Genomic DNA, 26,933 nt, shown 5'->3' with positions numbered 1-26,933 from the left:
TAACTTCTGTATGGTATGAATTTTACCCTCATTACATCAAAGCATTAATGAGGCACAAAAATCTTCGTAAGGACATACTTTTATATAAATTAACAGCTTGAACGTACTCGGAATTTATTTCTAATTCTTTCTAACAAAAATCTTTTTATGGTGCATTTGAAATAGAAATCTGTCAAGAGCAAAACCGAGAAAGTTGTGAAATCCTTTGCCGGTATTTTAAATTAATTTAAATCTATTAAATCAAAAATTCAGTGAAATATGTTTAATAGTTGACTTTAAATAAGAGAATAAATGACGTTAAAAATATGTTAATAAAAAATTTCATGGAACCTCAGTTAAAGATATAAATACGTATGTAACTATTCAAGATTATGTAAACAATTAACAGATTTATTTATAACAAAATGGTTTATTGTAAAATGTATACCAATCCTCTTATCGTCAAACAAGTATAACGTTAATTATTTCACAAATTCCAGTTTTCGAAGTATTTATTTGAAATATAATTTAAATAAAAATATATAGATTAAAAAATCTAAATACAAAAAATTTGGATAAGTTTTGTTGTACTTAAAATGTTATTACTTTTTTGAAAGTTTTTTTTTTTAATTATTATTAAGAAATCTAATAAATGGAGTTATGAAAAAAATTCTTTCTATGGGTAAACCTATTTCATTAACAAGGCTTATAATGAGCTGAACGTGAAAATATACGTTAGTAATTATTAGAATTGTTTTAGAGGTGAACATTAACCGATCTGGTAGATGAGTGGTTATGCGAGACGAAAGTTAGAATTCGTATTGTATATCGTGGACGATTTATGTATTCTAATATACATATACACACTCCCACGCGCATAAATGAAGTGTAAATTCTACTATTAAAGTACAAACACAATCTAAAACATAGTAAAATCACTTTATATGATTATTTTTTCATGGAATTCGCTTATAGCTCTCAATATGTATATTATCAGAGTATAGCTTAGACTACATATTATTTATTCTAAATAAAAACGAAAAGAAAGTTAGAAAGACGTAGAATGAGGCTTTAAAATTTGGTCTATGGTATTATGGAATAATTTGGAAGACTAGATAGGTTGATGAATAATTTACGAAATGAAAACAGTTTATTTGAAAAAATTTCGGAAAGTTTTTGTAGAATTTTTAAAAAATTCTAATAATTTTTTGAGCCAGATATTATTCTAGCCAGCTGAAGTTTTTTTAACTACAGATGTTGAATAGAATTTTAAAATAAAATAAAACTAGTATAATATGGTTGATTTTTTTAAATACAGGAGGAATGGGTAACATTTAAAAATTATTTCTGAATATAAAATGAACAGAAAAGTGAACAGCTGTCATGTCTGTTCACTTTATTAAGCATATAATATAAAGTTTTTTAAATAATTTTATTGTCTGTTGATGTTTTTTGTCTTTTTGCTATTTTATAATTGATGAAATTAATATATAAATAGAGTGTTTTTAGTATTTGGCATTTATTTCTATTCTTTGCTAATTTTTTTAGTTCAAGTATTTATAACTTCTTACATCTTGTAATGACTGATTAATGCTATCATGGTCGTCGTCTTATTTACAATTTCTTCTTTCCATGTTAATTATTAACCTATATAAAAATATAAACTAATGCCGAAAGCCCTACTAAGATTAATGACTCAGTTACCTTAGTTCTTATTGGCTTACAAATTTTAGTAGAATAATGGGTTTCCGGGTTCAAATCCCGGTTAGGCTTGCCACTATTCTCATTGTACGGATTTTTTACTCCCATTTACGAACCTTCAAAAGTACTTTAAAAATTAAGTCGTTAAACTAATATTATTTTTTTAAAGACCTTCTTTGAATGTCATAAACTCTTGTTGTACACTTTATAAAGCAATTTAATTTTAAGTATCTTAAATAACGAGATACTTAAATTTTATAAATGAATTTTGTTGCAGTAATAAAGTACTCCTCTCCACGTAAGTAATTTTAAAAAGTCCTTTCTAATTCCATATTTCTACTTGATATAAACAGATATAAATTTTCTAAGATATCTCTTCTTGTCTGAACTCAAAGCTGTGGTTTTGATAAATTCTCCATTCACCCTTCTTTATTATTTTACTATTTAAGAAAAAAATATATTTCTGGTTTATAATTCTCTCTTACTTTAATAATTAACTTAATTTCATCTCCTTTTCTGTAATATTTAATTTCTTTTTTATTTTACTCTCCGTTCCTAAAAATAAATCTATGCCAATTAGGACATTTTACTTTTTTTCTCCTAAAAAAAAAATGCCATTAATATATTTTATATTTTCATTTTTTTGGATTGAATTCCGTTCAATTCTGTTTTTTCCTTCTTCTTAATATCTACAGGCTGAAAAGCAATGGATATAATTTTACACTACATGATTTTTAAGTCAGAAATTACCTTTGTTCACTGATTTTTGTACATTTGTAATTTACCCCCTTATTTTTCGGAATTTTAAACCAGATTTCATTAATATTTAACAAAATTTAATTTATCTCAACATAAAAAAAAATTATCTCGTAGTTTTAAAAATTCCAGTAACTCTTTAATATAAAGACGTCTAATTTTTTAATATTTAAATAATTAATAGTCGTTTCATCAGTTGGTGTATATTTTTACATAAATCATATTAAATTTTAATCTAAAAAATATTATCTATTCGTATACCTAAAGCCCGAAATTAAAGACTATTTCTCATTTAATAATGCTTAATATAATACTTCAATACTATATTTTAAAATGATTAACGCTCTATATTTTTAATGCATCATCTAAACCGAGTTCTATTGACTTAATCTCACGTGTGCTAGGGAAGTAATATACGTTGAATCTGCAATGGTGTGAAGTAAAAATTGGTACGGATATGTTGCTTATCCTAATCATTAAACACTAAAATGTATACAATTAATCAAGTTCACCTTCAATACTGCGTTAATAACGTACGTACTTCCCAATATAAAATCAAAAATAATAAAACGACTCGATATTTAACAAACAAAACTACGTAACGTCACTTTATCTAAATTATTTTAAAACCGTATCATAATGTATGTTAGTAAAAAAGAAAAGACAGAGAAGAAGCATAATATCTTATACAATTATTTGTATACAATTATACGTATACAATTTTTTATAACTCTTGAGACACTACTGTCGCTCGTAGATATGCAGTTATTACACCATCAACATAAAGAAGCTTTATCATCAGCTGACTCATTATATTCATATAATAAACCTAGCACGCAGGCAAGTGACAGTCATTTCTTTCTTATGCAATAATTTCAGAAGAATACTCCTATTATTAATGAATACGAAATAATAATTGAAGAATACTCCTATAACAATGAATGCGTGCAGAACGCAGAATTTATTTATTATATTATTTAATTCAAACTTTTAAACTATTTATAATTCAGGAACTGTATAAAAAAATAGCTTATAAAAAAGAAAAGCATTTACTGAAAATTTTACAATTTTAAAATTAGATATCCATTTATATTCTCAATCAAAAATCATTTGTAAGTAACATTTATGTACCCTTTCCTCGTTTTATATATATATATATATATATATATATATATAAATTAAATATGAAACAGAATAAATAATACTGTAATAGTAATAAATTTTAATTTACAACTAAACGAGACTTTTAAAAGTCCATAAACGAGCATTTCTAACAGAGTTTATTTTTAGATTAATAATAAAAGTACAAATAACCGTTGTCGTTTTAGTAAACTCATAATTAGTACCTTATAACATCCGTAACGTTAAAACATCTAAACCCACGAAGTCCACAGACATGCGCGAAACTTTAAATATCTTCTTTTTTATATTTAGTACATGGCAGCTAAACTATTTATGTTTGATAAATATTTGAATAACCATCATAAATTAAAGGAAGTAAGTCTTGTATTTATATTTATATTATTAAAAGTTTTGTTAAAAATTAAATTAAACCAACAAAATTTAAGTGCGAAACTGAAAGTAAATAATATTACAATTTTTATATTTAAAATTATTTGAAAACTATTTTTGATTTATGGCAATAAAGTATTGATAGGCCGTAATTTTTATTCTTTTTTTATCCTTTGTAATACAAGACGGCAACTTTTAATCTAAGCGTTTACGGTGCAACTTGGCAATTTTCAAAGGAAACGTACAGTTAAGTTTATAGTACAACTTTGAGGTATGGTTTCGTTATGACGCAATTTGGAGCTTTTTAAAATAGAAAATAGTAATGTTTAGTGGTCTAGTAAAAAAGACTTTACTGGTTTTATTAGAAAAATCATTAAAAACATGAATAAAAGAACCCATAAATATTTAGCAAATGCTGAAAACCGGCTTATTTTAAAATAATACAGAATAAGAAAGAACATATAAAATTGTATTTCCCTACGTAAAGCAAGGCAAATATTTTTTTCAAAATTACATTTTATCGTTGGCTACGTTTATGAAACTGCCCTCTGCGTCCGAAGAATTGAAGATAAAACTGATTCCTTCGAAATAAGGGGGCTTGTATAAATTTATTAATAAAGGTAATATTTAAAATTTAGGTTACGTTGAAACTAAAAGAATTAAATTTAAAGAATTAAATGTTTAAAAAAAATGAGCATTTGCTTTATTTTTAATTAAAAGATCAGAGAAATTGGATGCAGCGCAATATTATCTGAAAGCTGGTCACAAAATTAGTTTATTGAATAATAAATAATATTAAAATAATATTAAATTTAATAATATTAAAATATTAAAATATTTTTTAATAATATTAAAATTTACAAAAGTACTACTTCCAAGTTTATAATAACTGCTGGAAATGTCCACCATGATTTTCAATGAATTAACGTGTTTTCCTACATTGTATGCGACCTTTTTCACTATAGCAGCAGTGATATTTGATATAGAGTCCTCAATATTGTTGTTTAAGCGTATGCGGGTTGTTTGAGTACACATTATCTTTCGAAAAGTCCCGCAAATATAAATGGGGAGGATCAGGTCCGGTGAACAAGGAGGCCATAGACCACGCTAAATTTTCCCGTCGTCGAAGAAATGCAAAGAAATTGCATACTACTCTTCACCGTGTGTGCAGATGCTCCGTCTTGTTGTAGCCAGCAATCATGTTCATCAGCACGTAGCAAATATATAAATTGCATGATTATTTCTTGATACCGTTCAGCTGTGATGGTGTCCGAAAAAAATATAGGTCCGACAATCCTGCGATGAGATACACCACACCACACCTCATTTTTTTGCAAATGTAATGGCTGTTCATGGAAGACATGTGGGTTCTCTGAAGATCATATTCTGTAAATTTGATTGTTAAAAGATCTGCTAAGATAAAAGCAAGCTTTATCGCTGAAAAACAACCTTGTCTAGAACAGATATGTCATTTCGAATGAAACTTCTAAACCACCGACAATACTGCATTTGTTTCTCTTTATCTGGTTCTTGGAGCTGATGACTTACGTTAATCCGGTACTGATGTAATTTTAGAACTTTAGCTAGCTTTATGAACACTTCTGTAAGATCTGATTAGAAGTTTTCGAACAGACTTTTTTGGAGAACGAAGAAGTGTTTCATTTATCGTCTGCAGACTGTTAGTTAAAAACCCACCGGGTTGGTCTAGTGGTTAACGCGTCTTCCCATATCAGCTGATTTGAAAGTCGAGAGTTACAGTGTTCAAGTCCTAGTAAAGCCAGATATTTTTACACGGATTTGAATACTAGATCGTGGATACCGGTATTCTTTGGTGGTTGAGTTTCAATTAACCACACATCTCAGGAATGGTCGAACTGAGAATGTACAAGACTACACTTCATTTACACTCATACATATCATTCTCGTTCATCCTCTGAAGAATTATCTAAACGGTAGTTACCGGAGGCTAAACAGGGAAAAAGAGAGAGACTGTTAGTTAAAAAACTTGGACGACCGGTACGCTTACGGTCATGCACACTACCTGTATCCCGAAAACTATTAAATAAACGAAATATAATGGATTTGTTTGGCGCATTAGCATCTGGAAAATATTTAAAAAAATCTTTTTGACACTTCAAGATTTCGATTGGAATTACCGAAAACGACAGCAATTATATTTGAAACTGTTGGCAATTATTATTAAATTGAGTTTTGATTTTAATTCGCCGTTTTGGTTTTATTATATGCTCTGTTTGCCTCCTTGTTTTATAATTATTAACCCAGCACATCATAGCTTCTGCTGGTCTGCTGTAATAAATAAATAAAAATTATTATTATAAAGCAATAATGCTTTGAAGAAACTTAATTAAACAAAACATTTAGAAACATTTAATTAGCTGTGATAAAAGTGGTCAATTTCATTTTGAAATTAAACAAAGAAGTTAAATTTGACATAACAATGTTCGTTCTAATATATTATCTATACTAAGACATTTTTCTAGTTATAAAAATCTATTTTACAGACCTCCGTACTTTTATATTTTTTTTCATTAAGTAGACGTGACTGAATGAAAACGACTAAACAATTTATTCTGTTGGCGTCTAGGCACTTTTTTAATAACAAAGTCGATGTTACTGTTGTTGTATATGTTGTACTTGTGTATCTGTATCTGAATTTATATAAAAAAACGGTAAATTTCCTAAATAGATTTCTGAAATATTTTTAATTTAAGATTTTTTATTAAATTCATTTTCAGAACATTGATGTTTTGCACGTAACAAGACAATGCAAAAGAAGAAACGTTATACTTGGATCTAAACGGAAAGAATGAGGTAATGATTGTATTTTAACTGTAGATAGTTTGAAATAAATATTGCATTTAATAAACATTATTAAAACCTTTGGAGCAATAGATTTTATTAAATGTAAGTAAATCTTTTTTTGGATTATATTAAACTTAAATAAAATTTTTATCTGAGTGGGCAAAAATTAAGATGATTAAAAGTTGAGAATTATTGCGGAAACTTAATATATGTTCCAGTCACTTAAAATTATCCGTTAATTAAATTCCATATTCGGCTAGTTCAATTTAACTTTATTCATTAATTTACTCTGGCAAACTTACAATATTACTTGTTCTCTCGTGCCTACCTGTTATTACCAAACTTCTACACTAATAGTTAAATGTAGGACTTCTGAGGTTCAGGTTAAATCTTAGCTTGTTTATGTTAGCGCATTTTCACTACTCTGGTTGTTATAGCGTTAAATCATAAGATTTGCTATCGAAAAAAAAATGAATCCCCTAATATTTGTATTTCTGGAAGTATTGATTTCCGTGATTTCAAATATTGTAATAAATATATTAGGTGGATTTCATAAGAAAGCTACCTATTGTAGTGGGTACCATGATTCGACTTCCGGAAAATTTCGATAATCTTCGCGTTTCACATCCCTCAGACCCCAAAACCACCGTCAGTTCAAAAGTTTATATATATATAAACTTTCGAACTGCCGGTGGTCAGTTATACATATATAGATATTTATATATATGTATATATATATATATATATATATATATATATATATTCCATTTTCTTGTGGGCACGAAAACTGCCGTAATTTTACGCCAATCACTTTCAAATTGATACATAAAATATACCGACCCAAAATCTCTGTCGAGTTCGTTAATGGGCAAAATCGGACCATAGGAGTGGAAATGGGGGGTTAATGAAAAAAAAATTACTATAACTTTATGATTAAGTAAAATATCGAATTCGCTTAAAGTTCCTATTATTTTTTGGAAAAGGACCTAAAACCTATTTTAGTAAAGTGCTTGATACACATACTATTGGCCCAGGGGGTGGGAAAAATGGGGTTTCGAAGATAAAAAAAAAATTATACCTCCCTTAATAGACACAGTATCGAATCGGTTTAAAGTGGTCGTCAGTCCTCTAAAAATTACGTAAAACTTTTGTCTGAACAATTTTTCATATGACCAACCCTTACGGCAAGGGTTGACCAAAATGTTGCTGGAATTGTATGAAGATGGGGCTTGTCGTATGCTAAACATGTGAAACCTTTTTCTCATGCAAACATTGTAGTATTGAGTAAATTTGAAGTTTTTCTTAATTTTAAGGTGAAAATATTTTTTATACCCTACTTAGCACCGGTGAAATCTACCTCCGGGGGACCGAAAGGGATTTTTTTTAATTGCAATAAAGATATTTTATTCGGTTATTAGACCAAACAATCTTACACGAGTATATTTTATCAAGGTTAGCGTAGAATATATTTAATATTGTTTTATCAAATTCTTTCACACTGTCAATTTCACTTATATTAATAATTATTTTATATAGTTATGTAATTGTATTATTAGTAAATGTATATAGGATTGGTAACATAATCAATCAAGTGTAATCATTCAATCAAGTATGTATACTATACAATCAAGTATTAATAGTCAATCAAGTATTCATTTGTGGTAAAACTTTTAACAGTTCTAATAATTTTTTAGCTTCTATGTTTTTAAGAAAAAACTACATGGTAACGTAAATATGCTTTTACATTATTTCGTCGCATCAACAGTACATTATTTCTGACGGTTGAACAGTGGAATGAGGTACAATGTCTTATGATTTCCTCTATTGACGTCAACCTGAATAGATTGAACAGTGGAACGGGTGCAGTGTGATAACTTGTAGAAGTAAGTTCGTATTCCACGGTAGTAGGAAGGAAAAATAATGAACTAAATGCGATGAAAGAATGAAGTAGGGTTACTGCTGAGAGAGAATACTTTTCTAAATGTTGATAGTTAAAAAAATTTGAAATATAATCCTTTTGTTTTATTGATTTTACTTTGAGCTGTAATAATAAATGCTGTATGGGAATACCATATGATGGTTGACGTCTGGGTTATACTTATTATTCTCACCAAGTTGTTCTTTCCACTTACTGATATTGAAAAATATCCTGTTTTCTATTACATTAAAGAAATTCATCTAAATAAAATTATCAGTTTATCTGTTACAAAAAACTATCGATAACATTTAATTTTATTTTTCATGAATTTTTAACGTCTATTTTAACTAAATGACACACAAAAGGAAATTAATTGTGGGAATAATTTAACTTCTCAATTAACATAATTTTTTTACAAAAAATTTCAGTTATTAAAAGAAAAAGATAATTAAAAATGAAAATTCTATATTAACTTAAATTTTAATAAGATGAATATGGAAAGTATGATGGGTTTTAATTAATCACAAAATCGTTAGTTTTTGCTTGAAAAAAGTTTATTATCGCATACAGATTTATTATTACAAGCATTTATTGACAGTGATGTTCGAAAATCACATTTTTCAAATAGTGTCCGTTTTTGCTTACGCATTGTTGCAAGCGTTTTCCGAAATTAGCCTCCACTCTTCCTAGCAGGTCTCTGTCAATCTGGACGATTTATTAACGAATAATCTCCTTAAATTTATTTACTGTACGGAGCTTGGTGTCATAGACGCGTGACTTGAGGTATCCCCGTAAAAAAAAATTACACGTTGATATATCTGGGGACCGAGTGGACCACGCAACATCACCAAATTTGGACACTTTAATATGACGTATAGAGACTCCCACATTGAACTATTCCGGTAGTTATTCATCCCTGTTGCTGCTAAGCCAAACGCTTTTGTCAGCAGTCCTCTAAAGCCTTCATATTTATCTCGTACAACACTGCATATGGTATTGAATAAAGATGTCCCCCTATAGCCTATCTCGAAACCTCAACTGATCTGCTCGCAAATCAGCAGCTAATTCTCTGGGCTCCACGGGTTTTTTTACTACGCATGGGATTGCGTTGACATTTCGCCTTCTTTTAGACTTTCTGGTAAGATGTGGAATATCTTTCTTATCTTCTTCCTCAGATTCTTCTTCGCGTCAGGCGATCAAATTTCCTTTTTTCTTCTTTCTTCCGATTTTTCTAAATGCTAATTTAATACATTTGTCTTGCATATTGTAGCTTTCTTGTAACTTTAAACTTAATATTTATTCAATCAATTTCTTAAACCTAATCTTTCCTGATTTCTAGACACGACTCGGAAATCTTTCTTTATTAACGGATATCTTCGAGTCGCTCCTACGGACAATCTTTTTTCTTTCTTTAGATATCGATATTTTTTTATTTTTTAACCACAATCTATTTAACATAAGAATTAAACTTGCTACACGCTACCCTATTACTAGGTATATCCTCTAACCTAAATCTTACATATATTTCACGAAGCTGCCGCTTCTTTTCTTCGTATATTTCACATTCAAGGAGCACATGTTTGACAGCCTCTTCTACCCCACAGACAACACAGTCCGGACTTGCCACCAGTCCAAACCTATTGAGTTTACTATTAAATTTCCTGTTAATGCCTGCGTCGTGTAGCGATCCACCATGAGCCACTTCCTTCTAAATCTAGCCAAAACGTGTGAGAAAATCGTGTATCTTCCTTTCGTTGAGTTGTTCCTTCTATCTTGTTATTCATCAAAACCTTCATCTATAATCCTTTCTCCACTTTGCCGCACCGATTTTTCATCTTTACACGAATTCGATTTCCTCAGCTCTCTGATCTTTCGTACTCTTGCTGTTATATCAAGCGGCTTTACACCGACAATCAGACACAACGCTTCACTCGAAGTAGTACGATATCCTCTAATTACTATCAACAGGATTAATCTTTTCACGGTAAATAGGATCACCAAATCTGAACACGTTCAGTGGGAAGTATAGCGAAGAATTCACTGACGATATGTGAGACGTTGCCCATCGTGCTGACACCACATACGATGCCTTCTCCTTAACTCAGGCACAAAATAGGCGTTTATCTTCTCTTATAACGCTCAGCATTAACAGTTCCAATAACACCATTTTGTTATTTTGACTACCGTTACAATAAGGACTAATGACGCAACCCTTCTCCAACGTAAATCAAACTGTAACAATTAGTCTGCAAAGTGGTTTTTGGTGGATATCTCGGGGATTTTCAACAGCCTGGAAGCGACAATTCTATTTGCTAACTGCACCATTAAGGTGAAAATGAACTTTATAACTCATCAACAACACAATTTTCATTTCCCTCATAAACTGACAACATAGTACGTGCAGCAAAATTTAATCGCTGAGGGTAATCTGTTTCTTTAATCTCCTGTACAACCACTAACTTGTACGAATGAAAATATAGTAAATTTAAAATACGTCTCACCGTACGATTACTGATTTGAAGTTCCGCAGCATGACTCCGAGCTTAGCAGCCTGGGATTCATAATAATGCTGTTCTAACGTTTTCCATATTTTCTGGAATACTTACTGTACGTAGGCCACCTTGTGATTTATTTTTCTCCAACGAGCGAACTAACATTATTAACCCAACGTAATACTATGCTACGAATGGAAAAAAAGTCAATTCGATAATGTTAAATCTGCATCGAAACTGATAGGATCACCGTTTTTCAGAAAGCGGTCGTTTACAAAGATTCTAAACTCCACGGCTTCATGATGCCGACTGAAAAGTGAAATGCTATGAATAAAGGAACGGAATGCTCACACCCGCACAGCTTTCTCCCTCATTCCGGATGATTACTAGCCGTTTAAAAACATCCGATTTCTCTACCCCACTCTTTATTGATTTTTCTAATGATTGACTTATGAAAAATGTACGGAAAACTATATTAGAACGATAATACTGTATGCCATTTTGTTTTCTATGAATTATACAATAGCTGAAGATTCTGAAGCTATTCTAAGCTACTCTACTTATTAAACCTATGAATTTTTGGAGATAAAGACGATTTGATAAACTGGATAGATCAGAAATACGGGTGTAAAGAATCTCTGGTAAAGTGAGTATCTTAAACTTACAAACGTTTATTTTTTTAAGAGTTTAAACAGATAAATATTAGAACTTTAGAATTGTAATGTATTAATTCTAAACCGTCATGGACATTTTTCCCCCACAAATAACTCGTTCAGACGCTTTTTTAAAAGTTAGATTTTTATTTCCCATTTTTTTCCCATTCATCAAAGAAATTACGTGTAATTAACTGTTTTTTCAACCAAACGAGATAAATTAATAATTTATATTCTTTGAACAGTGTTATTATTATTATTATGCCGCATCCAAAAGAAACAAAGTTGAAAAAAAATTAGGGATTTTTATGGAGGTTATAGCTATACAATCATTTTTTCTTGTGAATAAAGTGAAAGGGTGTTATTTGTGATTAATGTAACTTGCATCATGGACATGGGTTATTAATGATAATAATGTTGGGCAATCCAAAAGTCACACAATCAAGAAATAATAAATGAATAACCAAACAAAAAAACAGTAAAAAGAACACATCTTCCTTTACTTACTTTTCCAAAGAAATTTTTACTAGATCTATTATTAATTGCAGAATATCCATCTTCTTCCTAACATTAGAAAGGCTTTCACTTTTTTTAATCAAATTTGACGATATCTTTTGTAATGTGAATTCGTAATGTTTTTAGTCTCTTATTTTGGTTATTAATTCTTCCACTGAAGAATTCTACTAATGGAAATAATCGTCATACGTTGTGTGTGTGTGGATAATTATTATTTTTCATTATGTTTTTAAAATGACATAAGGGAAACAATCTGGTGATGTGTAAATCAGGAAACATAAGAAACTATACATGATCATATGCAACTAGACGGTGATAAAAAAATTCATCGTTTCGGCTGCTGTATGAACCATATTGTAGATAAATGTGCTTGTCTTCTAGCTCTAAAGGAGTCTTTAAATCTAATTATTACGTCATCATTTGATAAATAATTTTATTTACATTATTGTTAAAAAAAATCAGTCAAATAATCTTTTTTTTCGAAATTGTGTATCAATTTATTTATTGTTTAAACACTAGTGGATTAACGCTGCTTCAAATTCAGATTTTGAGCATAAATGCAGCCATTTAAATGGAATATCGCTTCGTCACTGAAATAAAAATTATAAAGTATTGTAATGTCTTTTAATAAACGACCGTAACTATTTGAAATAGTTAATCCCCTTTGTTTTTTCTAATTCTTTAAGTTTTTGAATAACACAAACGGTTTGTTAGGTTGTAATTTTAAACCTTTACGAAAATCTTATTCTACAACTGTTGTATAAATTCTTACCTATAATGTAGTTTATGGAACAGTTTTCAGGGACTAGGTATAAGTTGAGTTCTAACATCCATCATTTTGGTCGTCAACAGTGAAAGACAACTAGAACACATCTTCTTCTACTCTACCACTTTACGAAGCAATCTAGTAAACCTTTTTAACAATTTATTCAGCGTACGTGTGTCAAGAAAAACATGTTTTGCGATAATTCTTGCACAAAAATTAGTTTTTCAGCAGCATTTAAAATAAAAGATCTTTGGCACGTTGAAAAAGATATTACATTTTTACACATCAAAAATTAAAAAAAAGAAAAAAATATGTCTGTTTTAAATAACAGACATATATTTGTTTGATATAAAACAACAAAAACTAATTACATATAAACCAAATAAGAAAATGGAAGCACTGTGTTTTAAGATGTGTATTTTTTTTTTATTATTCTGCAAATGCCGAGGCCGACTAATAATAGCTTTCACTCAAATCTTTTCTTGTAAAATAATGGTAGAACCGGCTATTCTAGACTTCTAATCTATATAATTTTCTGTTAAATTTTTCAATATAAGTTACAAATAAATTAAGTGATAATAAGTTATATACGTGATGGAATAAGAAATCAGCGATCTTAAAATATTTTTGATCAGAGAAACGTCCTTAAAAAGATACATAAAAGTAATTGTTATAGTGACAAATTACGATACAATTGGTAGAGGAAATTATTATAATAATTTGACATTGGTGTTGCCAAAGGATACGAAAGTTAATGTTTGATTCACTTTCAGCGCTTAGACGCTTTTTAAGGCTCACGCACAATATAAAAAATATGTCTCAAACAGCGTTCATTGCTAAAGAAAAACTTACGATTTTTTCATTAAAACACTTTAATAAACTTGTCTTAATTCTTATTCCAGCCTATGACTCAAATGCTTCTGCATCAATGTGTACTACTGCGCAGTCATTTTACTGAATGATCAGTAGAAATTTAAACCCACGTGTTAACTTGTAATAGTACTGAGGATAATCGAAATATGGTAATTTTATTCAGAGTCGTCAAAGCTGGTTGGTTGCCACTCATCCACTATTATTAGAGGGGTTATTGTGATAAAAGTTTGAAAAAAAAATATTTTACTAAGTTCATACATTTTTTAAATCTTAAATGTTTCTTAGATATCTGTCAGAATCTACAGCTCAAAATTATATTTATATTGATATCATTACTTTTAAGAAAATTAGCATTATGAAGATAGTTACATATTTAAATATAATTATGCTTAAATCAAATAGGAATGAAATTTGTTTCGTCTCCTGAAGCAGAAAAGACTCGCTGGCTTAAAAGTCAGTTTCTTCTCCATGCAGATTTAAATTCTGCAATACGTGGGATATTTTGGTTTTGTTGTTAGTAATAATCAGGTGTCATGATTACTAACCAGTGTGGTTCAGTTTAGTTTTTATCAGTATTGAGAATAATAATGTTTAATTATATAAAACAAAACAAGATTTTTATGCTTTAGTGTTGGTGAAAGGGTAACGAGATATTTTAAGACATATGTTTATATGACCTTTTTCCATTATTTTCACGACTTGAATAGGTTATGAAAGTCCCAAGAGAACTTTGTGATAATCTCAGTACTATATATATATATATATATATATATATATTTACATAGTATATAAAAGTAATTACTAATTAAATAACTTTTCTTTTACTAGTCTGATTTTGTCTACAATTTATCTGGAAAAAATCGTTCATCTTCTTTTTCTTTGTTCGTCTTATATGCTATTCTACCTCTTCACATTTTTGTTTCCTTTACATTATGTATACCATATATATAGATTTTTTCTCCCCTTATTCGTTTACGGAATAACAACTCTGTCTGACTCAACCTATGCCTCTTTCTTTATGTTCATATATTTTCCTTCAAGCCTTTTAAATTTGAGCTTGATTATTATGTGTCTTCCATTTTTTTTTCATTTTCTACCAAGAAAATTAATAATATCATACGCTAAATTAATTTTTTAAATTAAAACTTAAATCCATTTTTATTAATTATTTTTTATTATTTAATATACTTATAATATTTATTTAATATATTTTATTTAACATAGGGTTCTTAATTTACATGATATGTGCAGATAAAATTGATAGACATCTATTTTGTGTGAATTTAAATTACATTTATAAGAGTACAATTATTTCTCTCTGGAGTTGCCCTTTTTTTGTATCAAGAGTGTTCCTCTACTGAAAGGTCATTTCATCATTATTTGAAATAACTTTGTTCTTTAAATAATTCAGTAAATTATTTTTTATTATTATTAATGAAGAGGCTTTAAAATTTAATATGCAGCTCCACCTTCAGTTTATTGTTATCCGCTTTATTAATTAAAATATATTCCTTTTGTTGTTTTGTACGGGCTCTTAGCGTAGTTTCGCATAAAATAACAAGTACAAAGATTTTATCTGTCATATTTTACCAGATTTTGTAAGCAGTTCAAATTTAATAATACTAAAAGAAGAATTTACGGATATAATTTTATTTAACGACTCCTTAAGTTTCAGCGTGGATGATTCTGTGAAATAGGCCTGTATATTTTTATATATAGGTCTATTTGTATGCATATATAAACTTTCATTAAAAAAATAAAAAAACATCAGAAATTAATATTTGTTTGAAATTTTATTTGAAAGCCTAATCATAATTTTATAAGCTGAATAAATTTTTAAGCCGTAAAGATGAAAAAATTATACATATCGTTAATTCACACAACTTTAAATTACGATTTAATTGATTAGGGAGGTGTACTAGACTGCTATACGAATAATTTTTTTATTTATGAAAACTTAAATGAGATTATTTTTTAAAAAATTCAGGAAGACAGCGCATTCAATCCGTTTTAAAGAATTTAATGTAATAGCCATTAGGAAATTATATGTAAAGGGCTTTACTGTAATTTATTTTTAAGAGGCAAGGTAAATCCCGAAACTTAGAAAAATGATAAAGATAAATATTTAAAATAGGAGTTTTGTGAATGTAAACCAAAATTTAACTATCTTATGCACTTAGTTTTACAATATAATTACCAAAATAGCAAGCTTAATACCAAATTATTTCATTAAAAATTTCATGAATTGGCTAGCGATTGGAGATTTCCTGAAATGAATCGCAGAAAAGTTTTATTTTAATTTTTATTTTATTATATGAAAGGTAACAGTTTTACTCATTATTATAAATATATCATTTTACACGTACAGTGGTTACGGGATATAATTATTGTAAATTAATAAGTTCTGTTTCTGTTAACTCAACCTTTATTATTTTAATCTTTTAATAAGTTAAATTCATATTGTTTACTCGTTATTGATGATTAATTGTGCTGCATTATTATTATTATTTTTTTAATATTGAGATATGCTAATAGAGCAATGAGGCTATTTATTAATTTACTATAGCCGCCGGCCATCGTGGCGCGAGTAGTAGCGTCTCGGTCTTTCATCCGGAGGTCCCGGGTTCGAGGGCCCGGTCAAGCATGGCATTTTAATAAACGTTACAAATCATTCATCTCATCCTCTGAAGCAACGGTGGTCCCGGAGGTTAAAAAAAAAAAAAAAACTATTGACACCGTGCAAAAGATTTTCTAATGCTGGTGGTTTTAAACCGGAAAGTTTATTTCTTGAAATGTACAGCATCTGTAAAATATATATATTCTTGTATTTTAATTATCATGTGCAAATCATGATTAAAGATTGATAAAAAAAGTACGGTTATATGCTCCTAAAATTGTTGTTTATTTTAAAAATATTTGATAAACTGAAAAACTTCTTGGCGGAAGCTGATAATTCAGAAGTGACGTTCTCAAAAAATAAAAATAAAAATATTAATCTATTCTTTTCTCACGTAATTTTTAAATCCAGTTGAAGTTGAGGGAAAACTTAATTTATCTTTCTTATATATATATATATATATATATATATAAGAAAGCTGTATATATATATATATATATATATATATATATATATATATATATATATATATATATATATATATATACAGCTGACAGTTTGTCTGTTTGTTTGTTCTCGCATCACGCGAGAACCGAAGTAGGATGTGAAATTTTCCTCGTCAAATGTCTGTGTACTTTAGTTACGTTAGTTATTACTATTTTGTATCTTGTAATTTAATTTCTTTTTTAGGTTCCTATAAAGCCTGTTATTTTTCGGTATTATTATTATTATTATTATTATATTATAGCGGGATCCAAAGTTCCCGCTCTGGTCAGACGAGAATTGCAAGTGAAGCGAACTCTACGGCCCTGAGTTTGGCCCATGACTCCCGAAGGACCCGTGGGTCCAGGGAGTGAAGCCGCTGGCTAGATTTACTAACCTCGACTAGTAAATTTATAAAACAAATTATTAGTAAACATTATTCAAAGTTACTGGAATATTTTCTTCCTAGATGTTTTTTGGATAGTAGGCCTATTTAATTAAACTGTTATTTTTTGATAAAAATTATAATTTGATCATTGAAAATATTATATTATCTTATTTAGTATAACTTAAACATATTAATATAGATTTAGCAATAAAACTGTATTACCAAACTTACGACCACGGATGAAAATGAATTATTCCAATTATTTAAAAAATTAAATTAAAGTTGATATAGTTCAAAATAAATTAAGTAAATTAATTAACAAATGAGGTAATTCTCAATCGAAATAACAAAAATAAAATATATGATTAAAATATAACGAAGAAGTAAAAATTCAGGAAGGTTATTAGAATCGGGAGGAAAAATAATATAATTTTTTATGGCAATGTAGAGAGGACTGAGGAAGGCTATAGGAATAGAAATTTTTAACCTTTATTGTAATATTCCGAACGCAGAAATGAAAGAAAATAAATAAAATGTTTTATTTAATATCTATAAAATAAATAAAATAAATCTATATATCTATAAATGTTTAGAAGATTATAAAAATTGTCAAAGAAGAGTCTACTATTTGTGCTCGCGTAATTATTTGATTCTAAAAAGACAATGATACTCAGACGAAGAAACTGAAAAATAGTAAAATATTTGTTTCACAAGATTATGAAACGAGACCGCAGCGTAATTTTTTTTATTAAGGATTAATAACAATCTAAAGGAAAGTGGGAAAACAAATAAAGTAAAAGAATATGAGTTATTATAGAGAGAAACCTTTATAGTATGAAGTTTTAAGCATATATACTTTAGTCAAGATGACGGAATAAGGATGTACCAACCGGGTTGGTCTAGTGTTGAACGCGTCTTCCCAAATCAGCTGATTGGAAGTCGAGAGTTCCAGCGTTCAAATCCTAGTAAAGGCAGTTACTTCTATACGAATTTAATACTAGATCGTGGATACCGGTGTTCTTGGGTGGTTGGGTTTCAGTTAATCACACATCTCAGGAATAGTCGACCTGATTTTGTACAAGACTACACTTTATTTACGCTCATACATATCATCCTCATTCATCCTCTGAAATAATAACTGAACGATAATTTCCGGAAGCTAAACAGGAAAAAAAGAAGGAAGGAAGGGGAAGGAATAAGGATATGATATTACTGATTACTCGTCCGTTGAACTAGGTGAAAAAAACTTAACAAAGGAAAAAAACAGATCAAGAAGAAAGAAGATCTTTCACACCCAACCATTGTTAACTTTTTTCGAATCAGAAGCAATGCGGCATCACTGAAATCATCAAAAACAGACGACGCAGAACAAACTATTAGTAATAACTGTAAAAAACAAACTATTGCTAATAAAAAGCTGTTTTAAAATTTCGATATAATTTTAAATAAAGATATATATATATATCTTGTATTTTATTATTAATAAAATACAAAGAAATATTTTATAATTGCGATCCAAAGTGGGTATGGGCTGAAAAGATTTGTCTTGCGGTAGTTCAAGTGGTGACAGGATGAATGATATTAAAAACGAGGAAAATACAAATAAATTGGTCAGTTTCAATAATTTATTGAATTATGTTATAAAACTACATAATAGAAAAAATATATATCCTGTATATTTAAATAATAATAATAGGCGTGTAATATTTTCCGTATTTTGCATGAACTTCTGACAGAATTAAAGTATAGATTTTATTTTATTGGTTTTAACAGTAGGATCGCAGACGAAAAAATAGTTTAAAGTATACATTATCCGATGCAGTTTGCCGTTTTTTTCATTACGTAGATCCTTTAAAGGGATGGAGTAAAGTGCTGGACCAGATTTTAGAATGCTTTTTTCATAAATTCAATTTGATTGTACTGAACGGTAGGTCGGTCACCGATTCGATTGGTGAATTTTGTTTTTGGTTGGTCAGGGAGCATCTGTTATTGATTATTGTGTGGTTACGACTAAAATACAAATTTATCATCTAAATTTAAAATTTTCTGTTAATTATTTTCTAATAATTTTCCAACGGTTGTTGACCATAATTATAAAACTAAAAAAAATCAAACAAATTACTGACATTGTAATTAAGATTAATTACCAAGTCTTTTATTTTTGTTTGATTTTGGGAAATAATTAATTTTAAATTACAAGAGTTATGGTAATTTAATGTAAATGAAATCTATCTTGAAAATAATTAATATCCTGAAAAAAATGGTATATCTACTTGTACGAAGTAAAGGAAGTACTGTGATCGCGAAAAATTTCGGTTTTCAGATTTCAGCGGAAATTTCCATTTTGACCATTCCTGAATCCATTTCGCTAGTTTCGGAGTGACGTCTGTACATGCGTATGTACGAATACATCTCGCATAACTTAAAAACTTTGGTTCGTGGAAATTTTGGATTTAGGATTGTTGTAACATCTAGTTGTGCACCTCCCCTTTTGATTGCAATTGACTGGACCAAAAGCCGGTTCAAAAAAACCCAAAATTCCCCAAATTTGGATTTTGGATTTTTTCTCAGATTTTGGACTTTTCTTCACTGCAGTAATAAGCCCTCATTGAGAGCTATTCAAAGATATATCATAAGTGGTGCTTATTTTCATTGGTTCTAGAGTTATAGCCAAATAAAAATTTAATTAATCAATTATTTGGATTTAAAAAGGGGAAGGCACATCGTTTCGAATCAAACTTCATCTCCTTTTTTTTTTACTTTTTTTAATTTAAATATATTGATTTATTAATAATTATTAACTTCTGATTGTGAAAAAAAAAATTACGATGAAATAATTTAATAGTAACAGAAAAAATGAAATTGAAAAAATGTCAGATGTTTTTAACGAAATAAAATTGTATTTACTTATCATTTAAAAAAAAAAATGTTAAATGTAAATAGGAAATGTGTAAATGTAAAAAATGTGTAATAGGTATACAAGAAAGTCATATGCTGTCCACATCAGGTTTTTATCTATTATAAAGATGGACTTTGTTAAACTCAATTTAGGAAAGAATGAATAAGGTTTATTAATGGCTATGCTAATATACATATAATATATTAACAAACAATTTAAAAAAAAGTACTACAACTTTCAAAATGGAGTAAAAATATTTTTATATTTGAAAAAAATATTGTCAAATTTAAAACATGAAAGTACTATTATTACTTTTTTTCAGCATCAAAGGTAAAAGGAAATATACAAAATAACTAAATTTTTCTCTGTTCTTCAATAAACTGCAAGGTTAAGGAAAATATACTACGTGTGGAAAAGGAAATCGTACAGTTTTTTTTTTTTTTATTTCTATCCGTGATATTTGAACAAAATTTAACATATAAAACATTACATTCTGATTTTACGTAAAAATAGATTTTGCACGTTGTTATTCAAAGTTATTTTCATAGACTTTGGAAACGTGCATAAATAAAAGCTGTGTAAATAATTATTGGCTAAGTAACGTGCCTAATTAAAAATTATTAATTAACTTACAGACATTTCTGATGCTGGATGATCAATTATTTCTAATTCCGCTTCTTGGCCATCTAATAATACACTAACAGTCTTTTGACCAAACTCCTCATCTGTAAATATTAAAAAAAATAAAAAAATTAATATTTATACATTTATCGCAAAAAAACCAGAAATATTTAGCAGTAATTTTATTTATTTATTAAAAATTTACAGAGAAATATTGAAATAAATTGTAAGGTTTTCTACAATTCTATTTTACAGAAGCAATGAATCAATTAATTATACGCTACCAGTATCACTTCATCGAAGACGTTTTAGAAAACATTCTATTCGTATCCTCAATTCAAAATTTTCTTCTCAGTAATTATTTACTCTTAACTGTAAAAGCATTTTGAGAGGGAAAAGGATTTTATTCAGCGTTAGTTTAATTACTAATGTAATTTATTTGCGTGCAATATTTTCTTAAAGAATTTTCACTTAATTTATTTCTTTAAGCACAACCTCTGTCTCTGGTGAAGTGGAGTGTTCAGTTAAACGAAATTAATAATAAATAAGCGTGTGTGCGCGCGCTTGTGTATATATATATATATATATATATATATATATATATATTATGTATATATTAGTTTTCCTTATCAGATTCTTTATTAGTGTCTGAGTCCAAATACGTTTGTGTAAGAGTATTTATTCAATAGTGCTGGAATTAGATGTGATTACTTTTGATAATGTGTTGTATGACTGCATTATTTGTAATAAAACTCGATAATCTATTTCACTATTCATTTTTTAAAAAAAGCTGACGAAGGCTTATTTATATTTGTGCCAGAATGTTTAGAAATAATGATTATTATCTCCTATCCCTAAAACTGCTTGACTTAAAATTTCGGAGTTTCAAATAACTTAATAAGTATTTTCATCGTCCAAAACTCAATTTTCTACTAATATAATCCAAAAGATTAAAATTTAAAATGACGAAAACTACTCCTCTTTTGTTAATTTTCTTCCAAATTGAAACAATTTTATCCAATTATATAAAAATTATTGGACACATTTTCAAGGAATTTATGTTGAGCCAGCGCGGAGACATTAATAAAAAAAAAAACAGGTCAGTGCTTAAATCTTCTGGAAAATGACAAAACGTTTTTGTGTTTCTTGGAGTAAGAAGGTTTAAAATCTTCGAAATTTGCAAACAAAAATTGATACCCAAAGTTTTGACCGATCGCTATAATTTCCCTTTATGCTGCTGTAGTTCCAGTAGAGCAATAGCCGGGGGAAAAAAAAATGCAAAAAGAAAAACAGAATCTACATTGTTTGGAAATATATCAATGTAAAATACCTCCTTCTAATATTTCTAAAATGCTCCGATAATGTACTGCAATATCAGTACATTAGAACAATAGAGATATTAAAAAAAAATTGTGATAGTTTCCTACAGATTTTGAAAAATATATCTACTCCTAATGTATACGTTGTAATTCGTTCAACTTGTAAGCAACAGTAAGCAACCTTATGGCAAAATGAGATGAGGAAGATATACGGGACATGTAAACGAGGTATAGTTTTGCACAGACTCAGGCCGACTATTTCTGAGATGTGTGGTTAATTGTAACTCAGCCATCAAAGTAGACATTTAACTGTCTACTGTTCAACTCCATATAAAAGTATCTTAATGTTTCTAGAATTTGAACCTCAGAAAAAACATTGAAAATAAAAAAAAAATTATTATTCAGCATATCAATAAACATATTAAAATTGTTATCAAAATCATATGAAACTTTATCACAAAAGATGTACACGTAGTAAATAATATGTGCGACAGTAAAATATTTTACGTTACGAGATATTCAAATTTTAACAAAACGGGTGATCGTAAGGTCACCTTTACGGTTTTTGGTAAATTTACATGTGAAAATTTTTCTTTCCCCTTGTAAGATCCAAATATGTCATTAATTAAAATTTTATTTGGCTATAACTCTGGAACCAATGAAAATAAGTACCACTTATGATATGTCGTTGAAAAGCTCCTAATGAGGGCTTATTACTGCAGTTAAGAAAAAGTCCAATTTTTTTTTGAATTTTGGGCAATTTTGGTCACTTTTATTCCAGTGGATTGCAATCAACATTCTACGTCTAACCGTTTTTAAGTTATGCTTGGTAGATATGCACTTACGTACAGACGTCACGCGAATACTAGTCAAAATGGTTTCAGGGATGGTCAAAATGGATACTTCCGTTGAAATCTGAAAATCAAAGTTTTTACCATTACAATACTTCCTTGTACTTTGTACAAGCAAGTAAAAAGGATGGTACGTGGGTTTCTTTGTTCAATGTATGTGCTCACATATTATTTTAGCTGCTATTGGTGAAGAGCTGACCATGTGTACGTCGGGCAGCTGCGCGCAGCACACGAATGATTCATTCGTTCGAACGATGTATACTTCTTTATACGAACGATTTATCTAAAATTATATTTGTGTTTTTGGCATAAAAAAAGAAAAAAATAGTGTTAGAGATTTGTTAAAAAATTACAACTCAAGAAACAGCTAAAAATGTTCAGCATTTGAACCTTTTCGTTGTAAAAGTTTTTGTTGTGTATAATGAACGTTATTTAGTTACAGTGGGGAAAAAAATGGTAACGGAAATGTGTAGTAAAACATAAATCACGTAACATTTTCGCGGCGGGCCGTAGGCCTGCTTTTTCCTAGTCTTTCCCGTAAGAAAGGATGGGTTTGTTTGATTATTTGTCGTATGTGCTCACATTTTTATTTTAGCTGCTATTGGCGCACAGCAGACCAATTGTGATGCGCCGGTCGGCTGCGCACGGCGACTCTCTTTCAGCCGACTCTCTCCCGCTAGAAGCAGTCTGTTGTGAATGAATTTACAGTCTAATTAATTTAATTTCTATGCCTACATTACTTTTATTTATATTTTATATTTGAATTTTTATTTACCTATTATTATTTATTAATTTTATTTATTTAATTTTAATAATAATAGAAAGGAACTGTTAAGGGGATTATTAGTTAATATTTAGCAGTAAAAAAAGGATTCTTTATTTAGCGGGAGAAAGTCGTTTGTGCACATCTGGCCGGCGCATCACGTTGTCCACTTTGCGTCAATAGCAGCAGCTGAACTGGCAACTAACATAACTTCACGCAAACACACATAAGGCTAAACGATGAAGACGGCGTTCCCGAAGCGAACGCCTGTTATCAGTATGGCTAAACATTATATTTTTACTAAAAACGATTAAATTCTGTATCTACTCACTCGTTAAGACTATTTTAAAAATAAAAACACCAAACTTTTCAGAAAAATATTCTCTACACAACAATATTTCTAATTTAGTTTTATAATTTAATTGTAGAAATTAAACTGAAATTTGGCAATCTGTTTTAAAATTATATACAATAATATTTCTTTTCTTAAAATGTTTCAGCAAAATACTTATATTCTCAGAAATATGAGAATACGAACGCGTTGAGGGTCAAGGGGGCAGAACCCTTTGGTTAGATGTTCGGGCAAACGAGACGAACCCTGACCGGATAGTTTAATATAACTAGTCTAAATTTACTTTCTAAAATTTATGTACGCTAGTCATCTGATTTAGTTATAACCATAACTGGTATCAATTATTGTATTGAAAACTAATTATCCCAGTAATAATATAGAATAAAAGTGTATGTAAATTATTTTTTATCGCTAAAGAAGTAAAACAACTATAAATAAAAACTTACTTACTTACTAATATAAGTAGTTATAAAATTATTAAAACGAAAAAAGTAGGGATAAAACTAACACATTACGAATAGATTTTATAGCTTAATAGAATTTAATTTTTTCAAATAAGATTTTATGCAATTCATAAAATGAATGTATAATAATAACTTATATATAACTAATGTAAAATCTGATAAAAATTTCATTTAATTATGACTAAAAAGTAGAGAATAATAAAAACTAAAAAAAATTGAAAAACTTGCTTTAAAAAAAAGCAAATAAAAATTCCCACTAAAAAGTAATTTCGTTTTCAAGAAATTAATTTTAAAGAGTTTTTTTTGTTTATACATGACTAAAAAGAAAATCGTGGTGCACTAATTATATATGAGAGCATTATTCTTATATACAATGAAAGCGTGGAATTTTCAACAATATACATATATCGAAAATCCTTTACTCTGGTTGAATTTCGTGAAATCTTTATTAGTTAAACAAATCTAATTTTTGTGTACTATTTTTTATTTAACTAGAAATGAGATCGAATGTAAACTTAAAAATAATTATATTAAAAAATTTCATAAAATATGAACAATTCCTTTACCACTTGAAATATATATATATATGTATATATTTTTTTTGTCTTCAGTCATTTGATTGGTTTGATGCAGCTCTCCAAGATTCCCTATCTATTTTACATTTACATTTTATATATATATGTATTATATATATATAAGAGCGGTGATTGAAATGTAATCCATACTGGATCGTAAAGGGACACAAAATGTCACACATGTAACATTTTATATTTTCATTTCCGTACTACTAATATTCGAAAACTTGCTAACTAACGTCGTCTCATTGTCTGTTATTATCTTTTTTAGTAACCCATTTTATTAAGCAAGTCAGTCGTGTTGTTAAGTCTACTTCTTTAGTCAGTCATTTTTTACCTCTGCTACAGTCAGTCATTTTTTAAGTCGAATATCTCTGCTAAATCAAGGCGTCTAAAATAGAGTACAATGATTCAATTTCAGATTCCAGATAAAGTGAACACTAGTGACTTTTTTTCAGAAGAGCAAGGAATCTGGCATCACGGTTCATCGCAATAAAAAAAAATTAAAACACCGATCTGAAAAAAATATTTTTCTCTTGGCAGCAATCTATGATTCTAAACATGTATCATTGTACGACTACCTGGAAGCCGGGTCGACTGTAAATTGTGTACAGAGATTTAAAATACTCGTGACGTACCTGTCGTGTTCGACGATCCACGGAGTCTATAATTCTGCAACACGATAATGTTCGGATACAATACACACATCGTGTGCAGTCACCGAGAATCTTCTGAAGTGAAATTTTGAATCTATCCCACACACTCCTTACTCGTTAGATTTGGCAAGGTTCACTTCTTTCTGCGATTAAAGTAGGACATTCATTTCACCACAGATGATAAACTGAAGGATGTAGCGAGGTAGTGAATCAAGGAAAGATCGTCAGTATTCTTCACTGATAGAATGTAAAAGTTGATTCTCCGTCGGAAGAAATGTGCAGCCGCAAAAATGGTTATTATGTGGAAAAATTAAAAGGTTTTGTAGCAAATTTATCTCTTTTCATTTGCAAGTTACGAGCATCTGTGAATTATATTTCAGCCATTCCTCGTATATTAATACATTTATAGAGTTTTTTAAAATGAATTTACGTATGTGTAAATAAATAAATTAAATAAACGTTTATTTTTCAAGTAAGATCTTATCTATACTCGTATATATTACTGTACCTTATCGACTGATAAATATCAAGCTGATAAACTGTCATTCAGCATATAAAAAATTACATTTTAATGAAATTTTAATTCTCGTTACGTTAATTTACGTCTACGTCTGACTTGTTAATTATTTAGTTTGAAAATATTACTTTAAAAAAAAATAATTTTTTACAAGAAAAAAACTGAATGTGTCGGATTGAGACTTTTATATATTGAAATAGGTTGTAAAGTTGATCTTTTCTACAATTTTTATTCATTTGTTATTATTTATTTTTATTTAAAGAAAACTTACTACGATTTAAAAATGGATTTTAAATGTATTGTGTAAACATTTCAAAACATTTTACATTTAAAAAAAATTATATATACATTTTTAACTGGAAAACCCGATTATGCTTGGTGTTTGTCGTAATATTTTTTATATCTTTGTAACAAAGATGCATTTTTATAAGATTTTTTT

At 28.8% G+C, this 26,933-nt stretch overlaps 1 protein-coding gene across 1 annotated transcript in view; it reads right to left on the bottom strand.

The window, feature by feature from the left end:
• The window catches only part of LOC142320999 (uncharacterized), a 352,855-nt gene that overhangs the window by 20,893 nt on the left and 305,029 nt on the right, over positions 1–26,933 (bottom strand). Inside the window, exon 4 of the mRNA XM_075358993.1 lies at positions 21,010–21,101. Coding sequence (XP_075215108.1) covers positions 21,010–21,101 — 92 coding nt within the window. The remainder of the gene's footprint in view (positions 1–21,009; positions 21,102–26,933) is intronic.

Source organism: Lycorma delicatula, chromosome 3, assembly GCF_047948215.1.
Source record: "Lycorma delicatula isolate Av1 chromosome 3, ASM4794821v1, whole genome shotgun sequence".
Lineage (NCBI taxonomy): Eukaryota > Metazoa > Arthropoda > Insecta > Hemiptera > Fulgoridae > Lycorma > Lycorma delicatula.
The sequence above is the reverse complement of the archived record's forward strand: the minus strand, read 5'-3'. Positions and strand labels throughout refer to the sequence as shown.